This window comes from Balaenoptera borealis, assembly GCF_965194805.1.
Source record: "Balaenoptera borealis genome assembly, chromosome: 7".
Lineage (NCBI taxonomy): Eukaryota > Metazoa > Chordata > Mammalia > Artiodactyla > Balaenopteridae > Balaenoptera > Balaenoptera borealis.
The window spans coordinates 122005414-122019085 of record NC_138864.1 but is presented as its reverse complement, the minus strand read 5'-3'; the positions used below and the strand labels follow the sequence as shown (position 1 = coordinate 122019085).

The window sequence follows — 13672 nt, the reverse complement described above, 5'->3', positions numbered from 1 at the left end:
GTCATGTTTTCTTGTCTTTTGGATGCCACTAAATCACAGTTCAGTATCATTAAAGTATATTGAATTTTACACAGCTTACTTAACAGGTAAAAATTGTGACCATAACTCCTTTTCAATAGATACAAAATCTAATAGTAAACTACCCAAAAGGATGGATAATTTGTATTGTTTCTTTCCAAAAAAGAAGCAATAAAACTATGACTTATGAGAACAAAACTACATGGCACAATGAAAAGAAGCACTGGGAACAAATGAAATCAACACTAAATATAGTCAGAAAAATAGGAAACATATCAACTTTATCTCTCTATAATTAAATATTTATATATGTAGGGAATAAATACTTCAGAAGAAAATACTTAATTACAAAGTATAAAGTTTTGTAAAATAAATACATGACAACAGTGCATCTAAAATACACAAATAAGCGTGTAAAATCAGGCTAATAGGTCTTATCCAAATATAGAGAAATACTTTTGCCATTTAAAAGCATTAGGATTGTTGACTAAGTCTTGACTCAAGTGGGATCTAATATACTTTCTCCTGGTGTCTAATTTATCAAATTTAAGTTCTTGAGGTATTTGTTTTCAGAAGTAGATTTCATTGTTTAAAGATTTCTGCCTTTCATTAAGTTCAGATATCAGTATATTTGCAGTTCTGGGGATATAAATATAAAACATGTTAACATCCTTGTGGTTTTGGATAGTTATTAATGGTTGCTGTTTTTTTTCCATTTGGGTAGAATTAATTTGTTTATTTTCAAATTGGTATGAAATAAAATAACCTTGTCTTTGTTCTGTGTCTTTTGTAAAGTTGATTAAGGACAACTGAATTAATAGTTACATTGCAAGGATAGATATGACCATGAAGAATGGCAAAAGCATTACTATAAAATTGATTCCGTTTAAAAATTTTGTAGTAATAAAAAGAAGTGATGGGACTTTCCTGGTGGCGCAGTGGTTAAGAATCTGCCTGTCAATGCAGGGGACACGGGTTTGAACGCTGGTCCGGGAAGACCCCATGCACCACAGAGCAACTAAGCCCGTGAGCCACAACTACTGAGCCGGCGTGCCACAACTACTGAAGCCCACGTGCCTAGAGCCTGTGCTCTGCAACAAGAGAAGCCACCTCAATGAGAAGCACGCACACCGCAACCAAGAGTAGCCGCTGCTCTCTGCAACTAGAGAAAGCCCACGTGCAGCAATGAAGATCCAACGCAGCCAAAGAAATGAATAAATAAATAAATTTTTTAAAAAGTGATAACATTGTAAGTCATATATTACTATCCTTGTAAAAGTTGTGAGAAACCATTAATGAGTAAATCTACATTTGTTAGCTAATGGTGTGGTACAACCAAAGATTTATCAAAATAAAAATGAGTTCCATATACATGTAAAATCAACTCTTTATCATAAGTATCATTAGCAACTACAGAGCCCCAAATGAACTCTTGAGGGTAAGGCTCTTAAAACAAAGAATAACATTTTAAGTACATAGCTATTACAAACCCATTTGATATCCATTTTAATTGCCATGACTATAATGAATATACTTTGTATTCAAACAGATGTCACAAGTACTACTACAGAAGTTCCAATATAATTCAACCTTAGTTAAGAATGAGTAAATGGATATTTAAAATGGAACGTTACCAGGAAGGAGGGAAAAAACCAATTACAGAAAACATCAGCTCCTTAAAATAGCAAATTAAAGATTTGTATTAAATTGTATTCTTTCATACTTGGACATATACAGAATACAGTAATACAGGAAAACTTGCTATATCAACCACTCCTTTTCCTTGCCTCAGCTGTCTACGGATTAATTAACCCTGAAAATAGAAATTGGGATATGAAAAATGACTAAGAAGAGTAGGCTGAAATTCACTTTACAATAGTTAGTCTACGAAAAGGATTTTTAAAACACCACTACGCCAATTTATTTTAGCTGGAGGAACAGGTAGTTATGTATGCCATTTTATTTCAGTTGGTCAGATAAGTTCTAATATTCCCTTTAATCTTCTCCCACACAGAGGACTGACGCCTTAAAATCCAAGATGAGAGACCTCATGCCATAAATTAAAGATGGTATTTTTCAATGTATGGTTCACAGAATGACGCATGGATGTTTGTTAAAAGCAAACATTCCTGTGCCCCAACCAAGTTCTCCCGAGTCAGAATCACAGGAATCAGCATTGTGACGAGCAACCTGAAAATTCTGATGTACACACTTGTTTAAAAACAACTGACTGAAGGTTGAATGAGGAAATATTTAAAACAATATATTTGTCATTTCATTCCAGTCAGCAAACATTTATTAAGTCCGATCCTATGTGAGTAAAAATTTGATGCATGGAGGGTGTCCCCAAAGGCAAGAAGCATACGATAACATGATTTTCAATGCACAGTTTAGTAAGTACAAGAATAACCTTCAAATGTCTGCAAACACAAGGAAAATAGTGTGCTTACTGTACAGATTAACAATTCACTCTTGATTTCAGTTTAGTAGTTCTTCCTCTGAAAAGGTGTCTGGAGGTTGAAGAGAAGTGTGTTTAGCTTATTATGAGAAAACGTAATGCAAGTATTTTTAAAAACAAATTTATCCTGTTTCCTGATGGTTTTGGACATCCTGTGTTTCCAAAAGGAGGGTAATAAGTGTGTGAGGCTTCTTGGTGGCTGGGGGAAGGCACAGAGTGTACCAATGAGGGAAGGGAAGGAATGAACTACAAGACCAGAACCGCTAACAGCAAACTGTTTCTCTTACCTCTAGCCTAATTCTCCTGGTGTCTGGAACTGTAAGATAAACTTATTTGGAGGTTGCATTGTGTTTTTTAACCACGAGAGCAAAAATTCAAACAGTAAAAGTTGACTTTGGAGTTTAACAGAAGAATGGAAGAAAATAAAGAAAACAAAGGTGATGGTACCAAGTTATTTTTCTGGCCAGCAGTTTTCCCTCACACCATCCCCTCCAGGACTGGAATCTTTGGAAGGAACTTCTGCAAGGAGCGCTCACTCACGAAACTGAGGGCAGACAAGCTGATGGGATTCATTAGCTGTGCCTAGTTCTCCGGATTTTCTAGAATCGTTGGTTGACTTTTCTTAACACTGGAAACAGGATCCAGTAAAAATAAAATAAAAGGCTGAAATAAGTGAAGGTGGATAGAATAACAGTTGTAGGGACCTTCAGGGATTTCCATTGCCCACAGCTATGGTTCTCACAGTGGTCTCTAGACCAGCGATACCATCATCACCCGGGAACGCACTGCACTAGCACACGCAGGCTGCCATAGCAAAATACCATCTGCTGAGTGGCTTAAACAGCAGACATTTCTTTTCTTACAGTTCCGGAGGCTGTAAGTCCAAGATCAAGGTACTGGCCAGTTTGGTTTCTGGTGAGAGTGCTCTTCCTGACTCTTCCTCTTTTTATAAACCACCAATTCAGTCAGATTAGGAATCCAACCTTATAACCTCATTTAATCTTAATTATCTCCTAAAAGCCCTATCTCAAATACGGTCACATTAGGGATTAGGACTAGGGATTAGGACTTCAACGTGTGAATTTTGGGGGACACAATTCAGTCCAAAACACTCGTTACAAATGAAAATTCTGGAGCCCCACCTCAGACCTATTGAATCAGACATTCAGGGAACGAAGCCCAGCAGTTTGTGTCTCATTAATCCCTCCGGGTTATTCGCATGCACACTAAAGCCTGAGAAGCATGGGCCTCCAGGGAAAATTCTCAGCATCGCATTTAATTTCCTCCAGTTTCTCCCATTTTTACTTTCCAACCTTATTTCTTACTGCTCTTTGACACGAACTCTGCTGCTGCTAAACTACTTCTCACCGTGGCCTGAAAGATCATTCGTATTCTGTCTTCCAGACTCTTGTTTACTCTCACCAACCTCGAATTGTCTTTCGACCTCTTTAATGAAGCATCACTTCAACATCCCAGCCACAGTCATGTCTTCTTTCTCCAAATAGCAGAAGCACTAATTGTCTGAACCAATCGTTTTCATATTTTACAGATTTTACTTTCTTAGAGTTCATAGGTTACACATGTCTATAATTTTAGCACAAGGCTTTGCACATAAAAGCACTTAAATCTTCAAAACATTATATACTGTTTTGCTTATAACTCTTCTCTGTGACTCCCTACAACACTGGCTCCAATACAACACTAATTTGGGGCATCAACCAGTCCCTTGGTCTCTGACATAATGCCACTTCCAAAGTTGTTTAATAATAAAAAATCATCAATATACTATTTGCTCTTTATTAAGTCCTTAAGTGCATCAAGACTTACAACAGGAACTTAGTATATTCCCTGATTAAATTCTCACAGTCACCCTGAAATAGGCATTATGATCCCTCTTTGACTGAAAGACACTAGAAACTGAGGCAGAGAAGTTCAATGAACTCCCCCAAAGTCACATACCCGAGAAGCAGCAAGGCTGAAAAGTGTGAACCTATGTTTCTCTGACTCAAAGCACATGCTTTATTTCTATGTTATACTATAGATGAAGAGATTTAGTTTGCTGTCAACATAATGAATTTACTGCCAAGAATCCCAGAGTGTATGGCTCTTGTGGTAAAGATACCCTTCGTAAACTCTATCTTCTTTACCCCCAACACACACACACACAAGTCCTGAAGCACTGCTAAAAGTAAGCCATCATGAAAAAAAAAGGGCAGACATCTTGAGACCAACAGATACTGTTAAATGACTACAGACAACAAACAGCTCTAAATTCTATGCTATTCTATATGCTATTTACCTGCAGACAGCCTTCGGAATTCTTTCATCTCTATGTTAGAGACAACTGAAGAACTCAAAGGGAATTACTTGAAAGTTCACAAGGAGCTTTGATAAACTTGTGCCCAAAGCAAATACTGATAATTATGCACTAGAAGCACTCACACACACACATATGTGCATTTAAAATTTTAAAATCGCTAAGTTAGAAACAATGGAATTTTTTTGAAAAAATGGTATTTCTTAGCTTCCTTCTCCAGAAAGAAAAAACAAGTGGTTATATTTTACTTTCACAGCTGCCCGTGCTTTGAAGACTGGACTGTTAAGATAATACGCCACACCTGTTGGACTGTTCAGGTAATTCCAATCACCAGCTGAGACAGTAATTAAAAGTAACATCCCATTCTCAGCCTACCTGGGGTGTTCAACAACCTGGACATCTTGCAGAAATAGGAGACGTACTGCTCACAGTACTCGGCGCTGTGGGTGATGGCGCTGATCTGGTCCATGGAGGCGCTGTAAATGAGCTGTGTCACAGAGTATTTTTCTGGGTTGTAGCCCACCACTGTCGTCTGCATCTGCAAATCATGAGACACTATGGTCCATACTTTGTCCTCTGTGGGGAGAAAAATGGCACGACAATGGGTCATTAGTATGCAAATGCATCTTCAAATGTCAGAAAATAAGTGAGCTACACTTTCACTGGTGTTTCCCCTGAACTGCTGTAGAACAGAGCTAAATATCGTAATCCTTAAAGTAACCCCTACCCTTTCTCACACTTAAGTTCTGCTTATACAGACAGAGTAGAAAAGTAATATTTTTTATTAAAAACAAACACAAGATACCTCCTGCAAATGAAACCAAATAGCCTGAGAATCTGGTTGATGCTCTAATATCTGCAGCATTGAATGTGAGGCCCATGGTGTTCCAAAGCCTTCCCGACTCTGTAATCCCTCACTCCTTCCGTAGAACGGTATTTGCTCCTTCCTAAATGAACTACGTGCTCTCAAGCCTCTGGATCTTTGTACATGCCATTTGCTCTAATCAGAATATGCATCCTCATCTTGTCAACAAATATTCTTTTCACCCTGACCTTTCAGTTATAATTAGACACTGCATGCTCTGTTATTGAAATGCTCTACACATGTGGGATGATGCAAATAAGTAATTACCTTGGTGTTTTGGACCCTGAAAATTTCAATATGTGAAAAGGAGAAGCATATATAAGATTGATGAGATTAAATTATAATCCTATATAGTTCTGCATTTGAATTAGAAGCATCACTATGAACCCAGGATGATGTTATCTTTTTAAAAATGTAGATATATGTCTTAGTTCTGTCCACTGAAAAAGTCCCCAAACAAGGACCAACCTCTGGCACCAGACGGTCATTACTCAATACCATTTTCCATTAAGAGAAAACTATGCTCCTGGAGAAATGGCTGATTCAGGGCTGGAAATGGATAAGAGGAGCCTGGAACATACTGTCACTTCAGAAACAAACTACTGGAGACAGAGTGGTTCAAAAACCCCAGGGCCAAAGGAGGATGATTTTAATTAACATCAATAAGAATTTCCTGCAATGAATTAAAATACAGCGAGTATATTTAACTCCATGAGTTTGTACAAAAAAAGAAATGTCTAATTTTGGAAGATGCTAGATAACTAACTCATTACTTTGAATATTGGTAAATAGAGGCAAAGAATCCAGCATTTAGTCTACCTTAGCTATATGAAGTGTAATGTAACTAAATACTTTCTTTATGGAAATATTTCAGCTCATAAATGAAGGCTAAATGATAAATTTTTTAACTTCTAACAAGTTAGTAGGATCTAAGTAGGATTATTCATGGTCGCTAATATAACAAGTAAAACCAGAGGAGATGTGCCTCCTGGGGATCAGGAGGGGAGGGCAAGTACACAGCACTGCATGTGGAGGGGTACGGACAAAACTCAGAGATGAATTTCACCAAGCTTATAGACCTACCTGCCAACTTCTAGAAAATATAGGGGAAAGGGGAACATGTTAAATGTCACCAAAGGGAAACAGCAAAATCCATGTTGTGGAAAACTGTATACATCATACAATCTAGTTTTTCAACAGGTGAGTGATAAATTACAAAGAAAGAGAGACACACACACAGGAGAGAGAGAGACAGAGAGCTTTAGATTAAGAGAGATGAGAGATGTCCTGAACTTGCCCCTCCTGAGGCCTTCCTATTTCAGGAAATGGCAACTCCATCCATCCAGTTCTAGGACAAAAGCCTTGGAGTCGCCCTCAACTCTTCCCTTTCTTCCACCTCCTCCTGCAGCCTGTCAGGGACCCCCACCTGCTCTACCTTCAATAATTATTCCAAATCTGGGCATTCCTCACCCCACCCCCCACCACTGCCCTGGTCGAAGCCCCAGGGCCGCTCGCCTGCATCCCACAGTAACCTCTAACCAGTTCCCTCTTTCCACCCTTGCACCCTCACGCCTATCTTCAACACATCAGCCAGGCTGAGGTTTTCGAGCACAAGTCAGATTTTGACACAGCTCAGGGTCCTCACATGGCACCCAGTCTCGTTCACAAAGTCTAGTTCTTAGAACAGTGAAAGGCCCTCCGAGATCCGGCTCTTCCTTGCCGCCCTACTAATCTCCCCCTTGTTCCTTTGGCTCTGCCTCCTTGGAGACTCGCACTTGCTCTTTCCTGCATCTAGAGCCGTCTTTCCTCAAGCCCACTCCTTCTCCAGATCTGAGCTCCAGTGACAACCTTTCCTGCCCGAGTCCCACCCCACCACAGATGCTCTCCATCTACCTGCCCAGCTTTGCTTTTCTCCATAACGTTTATCTCTATCTTAGGGCACATTTAAATTATTTTTAAATGTCTGTCTCCCACCATTAGAAGGGAAGAAAGCAGGGATTGTTTCAGTGCTATATGCAACGTGTTTAGGATGGTAATTGACACATAGCAGGTCTTGAAAAATATTAGTTGAATAGAAGAATGAATTAATAAAAATAAACAGAATAAAAATACTTAATCTAGGAACTTTTAAAAATCACTTTGGTTCAAGTTCTGCCGAGACCATCCTTAGAGACTGTGGACAGGCCACTTCACTCCTCTGAGCCAGAATTTCCCTTCATCTGTTACAACATGCCTCTCTATCAGAAGACTTTCCAGCTTGCTGTTCTTAAATTGATTAAAAGAAGTTCAGTTATGGTGTCCCCTGTAGTCATTTTCTATAGATAATTGTTTTTCCAGTTTTATCTTTGGCCTGATCAGAACTGCCTTCCTTTAGCTCCTCTGATACAACAAGAAAAGCTACAATATATTTTGGTAATTCTGTCACTTTCTGACATGACTCTGAAAACAAACTGATTGTCATTTATAACCAGACCTGCAGATTTACCTTCACCTAATTAAAAATTCATTAATTGAATTAGGTTACTTCTATCACTTTTCTGTTACAGTAAGTCTATGGCATAGAATTCTCAAATGTTTGACACCACTTACTTTTCCCTCCCTCCCCTTCCTTGTTTCTTTCTCTTTCTTTTTCTCTCTCTTTTTTTTTTAAACAAATTTTTTTTAAAACAAATTTTTTAAAACAAATACCAAGAGCCTTGTCCTGTAGCACTGTTCCAGACCTCTTTCTTTAACTTTGGATGGAACAGCATTCTAATCTGACCCTCCTTTAAATATCATAAACGCTTTTATATATACAAAATACATTCATAAAGGCAAACATTAATTAAACAAGTAAAACAAAATGATCACCCATTATGGTCTCTGTCAATGATTTTAAAAAGACTAACCAATTTGTTAATGTTGATGAATCTCTAACATTTTGGTCCTGGTGACTTCTTGACCCTAAACTCTAGTTCCAGCCATCTCAGCACACACATTTCATCATCAAAACCCTGTACATTATATCTTTATATTTGTTTTATAGTCCACTCATTCATTCAACAAGTATTATCATGTACCTACTACACGACCAGTACAGATCTAGGCACCATGGAAACCACAGCAAAAAAAAAAGCATTCATAAATTTTTGCAGCTTACATTCTTACATTCTAGTGGAGAACAGAAAACAGATAATAAGCAAAATTAAAAGAATACATATATATATATAGTTAGCCAGTGATAATGGCGAGGAGAAAAACTAAATCAGGGAAGGGAAGAATAGGCTGTGTGTATGGGGACTGCATTTTTAAACACAGAGGAAACCATAAAAGCCTTGAGAAAGTGACATTTGAATAAATAAGGTAGCTATCCAGCAAGCCATGTAGATGTCTGGGGAAAAGTATTCCAGACAGAGGGAATGAAAATGCAAATGTTCTAATTCTGGAATATTCCGGATGTCCTTCAGGTATACAAGAAAGCCAGTGAGTGACGAAAGGGGAGAGGAGCAGAAGTTGAAGGCAGAAATGTAATGCGAATGAGTGGATTGCGACCTTACAGTGAGATGGAAAGCCATTGGCTTTGGAAGGTTTGGAGCAAGTGAAAGTAGTTTGCTTTAACTTAATCTTTGACATACTATTCTTTGCTGCAATAAAATTATACTTCAGAGGGGTTTGAAAAATTATATATATATATATATAGATATATATATATCTTTATAAAGATTTAAAACTTTTTACAGTGTCATGGCATTATAAAAGGTAACATATAAGCTCTATTTTGATAGCATAAAACAATTAGTGTTGATACATCTTGCAAATTATTTTTTAATGCTTGTATATTACACATTACAATGGCTCCTTTGGAGCTATTAAATCTTAAATGACAAATGGATATTAACAATTTTGCAGATATCCAGCATCTAGAAGAAAGTTATATTGTATAGATTTTTCTTCACTAGTATCATAAGTGGAAAAATTAAAAATCTTATTCCCATATTCACAGTGTGTTTATATAGCATGTATTGTAAGATATGTGTGTAATGCAAATAAAAACTAATGTGTATGGAAACTTCTAATTTCTGCCACTGTCCGTTTTCATGAAGAAGCAATTGATAAGCTAGTGTATTCCAAATATTCTTTCTGTATTAGTGTGTTATGAAAATGGCCTTTGTGATTACTTAGGGCTTAGTATCTGTTGCATCATGCAATCACATATTTAAAAACTGTCACACTGTACATTGTTTTAAATATAGCTGATTTAATGATATGTTTCAAATACTGGGGCGCATCTGGAACATACTGTGGGAATACATCCCTCTCCTTGGCAATTACAGGGTCCTCAAGATTACCCAGCTTAGTTGTGTTGACATATGTACATTAGAAAGGTCCCTCTGCTACCTGTATCAGTGACCCCATATCCCTATCCTAACTGTAATTCTCAGGTAATTCACTTCATGAGAACTCAATTCCTGGCACGGCTGGAGTTATGACCAGGGCCCGATAAAGCCAGGAAATGACCAGTGAAAAAAGCAAAGAATTACTCCTCCCAGAATATAACCAGTTTCTTCATCATGCATATGGCTGGTCTTTGACTCTTTTCCATGTTATCCATATATAATCTGAAGTTCACAGTACAGAGCAGGTCTTTATACAGCACATTTTAATTAAAGTCCAATCTGAGCTAAATCCAGTGGAAAAAAATTTTGTGTCCCATACATCCGAATATGCATCTAAGTGTTTCTGATTTTCAAGCAGCATCATGGTTCTGGTTATTGACCAATTTGTCAATCTGGGAGCTTTTTACACCTTTATTCATATTAACTCTGACATGGTCTTTAAAATTAAGGGGATATTACATTATAAATTACCTAAATTTAAAATGGTGAATAAAGCTTGTTAGGCGGGCATCAGCAGCATCCACTTGTAGTCCAAATCCCTGAGCAGCCCTATTACCTGTTACAGCAATTCTACAGGAATGACTTGGGTCTCTCACTCTGAGAGTGACACAACTGGAGCTCAACTGTAACACATGCCTCACCTAAGATTTTCCATATTGCATGTAAAACTTGGCCTGCATAAAACTAGTGAATTCAATTTTGTATATCCTTAAATTTCTTCTCTAACTCATAAACTGCATTCTGATAACTAGGTTTGTGGCTTTCTTTGAGCATAGAAGTCTTAATAGCTATTATCCTGATTCAGTAAATCAACAACTGAACCTCAACTATGAGGAAGATATGAGCAAGGATCGCCAATGAAATGCTATAGCATCAATAAGAATGGCTTACATGTTTGTAGCCTTACAGGATAACACAGCCAACGGAAGAAGCCTACCATTTAAAAGAAACCATGTTCTCATGTGAAAAAGTTTGAGTTCTACATAGTATCAAGATAATGTCATTTTAGAGAGCATCCATTTTGACTCTCTTCGATTAGAGATTAAGGAACCAAGTGTAATAGAGTTACCACATGATCCTGCAATCCCACTCCCGGGCATATATCCGGAAAAGACAAAAACTCTAGTTCAAAAAGATACATGCACCCCAATGTTCACAGCAGCACCACTTACAATAGCCAAGACATGGAAACAACCTAAGTGTGCATCAATGAATGGCTAAAGAAGATTTTATATATATATTATAAAATAATATATATATAAAATGGAATATTAGCTATAAAAAGAATTAAATATTGTCATTTGCAGCAACATGGATGGACCTAGAGATTATCATACTAAGTGAAGTGAGTCAGAGAAAGACAAGTATCACATGATATCACTTATATGTGGAATCTAAAAAAAATACAAATGAACTAATTTACAAACAGAAACAGTCTCACAGACACAGAAAACGAACTTTCCCAAAGGGGAAAAGGGTGGGGGAAGGGATAAATTAGGAGTATGGGATTAACGGATGCACTACTATATATAAAATAAACAACAAGGATTTACTGTATAGCACAGGGAACTATATTCAATATCTTATAATAACCAATAATGGAAGAGAATCTGTAAAAGAATATACATATATGAATCACTTTGCTGTACACCTGAAACCAACACAATATTGTAAATCAACTATACTTCAATTAAAAAAAAAAGTGTCAGAAGTGATAAGTGGCTTGACCAAATGAATACGAAAAGTTAGTGGCAAAATAATGGAAACTTTGTCCCCTAATTCTGAATTTAGTGCTCTTTTCACTACACATGTCTTTGACCCAGTGGTGATATGCTTGGTGACATGTCAAAATATTTATTGTCTTCCCCACAGCACCCCACTAATTTTCAGGGGGCAGGGGAATATAGACACTATTTTAGACTTTTTAAATATTATTTTAAATTACAATATACAAGTTATTACATCAAGAAAAATGTCATAAAACAGTAATATAATTCAATCATGAATACATTCATAAACCATTACTGAGTTTTTGATCTGTTTCAGCACGATGTTAGGTTCTGGAAGTACAAGGATGAAAAAGACTTGAGTTCCTGTCCTCAACAAGCCTGCAGTCCAATGGAGGGGAGAAAACATTAAGCTTGAAATTGCAAATTGCGAACAGGTGCTAAAACAGATATATGCACAGGGTCTTGTGAGTTCACATGGAAAGTCTGTATAACCCAGCTTTAGACAGCCATGAAGTGACCAAGAGGACATGGCATTTTCAGTGAATGATGAAGGTTAAATAGGGATGAGCCATATGAAGATGGTGATAAAAGCAGTTTCATTCTTCTTATAGCTCAGACCAAATACCTTGGAGACAAAACGTTCAGTAAGTGGGATCTGGATCAACTGGAAATTGAAGTGTCTGGAATGGTGAAATTTATAAGATTGCAGTCATAACAATTGCATATGGGTTAAAAGTTCTAGTAGATCGTCACAGTGTAGGTGTTGAAATGCTGTGGAGATAGAAGATTAACTTATATTTTAAAAAATATTTCTCCAAAGGCATATAGGACAAGCCCACAGCTAACATCATACTCAACAGGGAAGAGCTGAAACCTTTTCCTTTAAAATCTGGAACAAGTCAAGGGGAATATGATTAGGGATATACCTAGGCTTTAATTTTATATTTGATGTTATATTTCTTAATCTGGGTGTTGGATACAAACTAGAAATACTTCATATTGAAACAAACAATTAACAGGTACCTTATTTCAGGTAAACTTTGTATGAATTCCAGATTTGCAAAAGTATTAATCTAGGAAATACTGGTCATTTTACATGAGCTATGTGTGCTTTACTGCATAAGTCACAGAACAATTTCTTATATAGTTGCTTATCCAAAGTATTAAATAATTCTACAAACTATGTTAGGTTATAATGATGGTAGGCTATGATGGTTTTTTGTTTTTGTTTCATTTTTTAGTCATTTGTCAGAGGATCTATTTGAAAATTTCATCAGTCTTCCAGGTAGATAAGTTTAAAGACCATTAATTTTATAGACCACTATTTTGTTTAGAAGGTTTTCTCAATAGTTATGATCTGACTGACACATTTTAACTTATTAGAAATTTTTGGTATCATATTTTTCTCCCCCCAAATATGTTTTGTGTGAGCATTACAAGCATCTCTGTAACCTAGATCCTAATATCATTGAGGTCATTTCACCGTGGTGGGCTTCGATGGTTTGAGCCACTCCATAATGCCTGTTATGTATGCAGCTCAGGTGGCATAAGCAGCTTTAATCACATGTAGAGAAATAAGGTATATAAAGCAGATGGAATCCCTGCAGGAAGCACCGAGGAAATGAACGAAAAGTACACATGATGTTCTGCAGGTGGTGGAAAATGTTGATTATTTTTATGCTCACAATTCCAGCTCACAATTCCAGCTCAAAAATGGAGTGTTGTGAGCAAGTATAAATAATGGTGGATCATTCATACCCACCTGAAGAACAATTTGGAGCTTATGTGTATCATTTTTCGAGGAAGGCATTAGCTATTTTCTGGGAAGAAGAATATTTGTTAATGTTTTTGTTCCACTGTAGAGATGTTAACAGTCTTTTACGATACAGCTAGAGTTATTGACTGCAT

The 13672-nt window shown here is 37.0% G+C and overlaps 1 protein-coding gene across 3 annotated transcripts in view; it reads right to left on the bottom strand.

The window, feature by feature from the left end:
- Nucleotides 1-13672, bottom strand: part of CNTNAP2 (contactin associated protein 2) — a 2074761-nt gene that overhangs the window by 687987 nt on the left and 1373102 nt on the right. For all 3 annotated transcript variants that reach the window (XM_082400459.1, XM_082400458.1, XM_082400460.1), the window contains one exon: nt 5169-5369. In XM_082400459.1, the coding sequence (XP_082256585.1) occupies nt 5169-5369 (201 nt within the window). The remainder of the gene's footprint in view (nt 1-5168; nt 5370-13672) is intronic.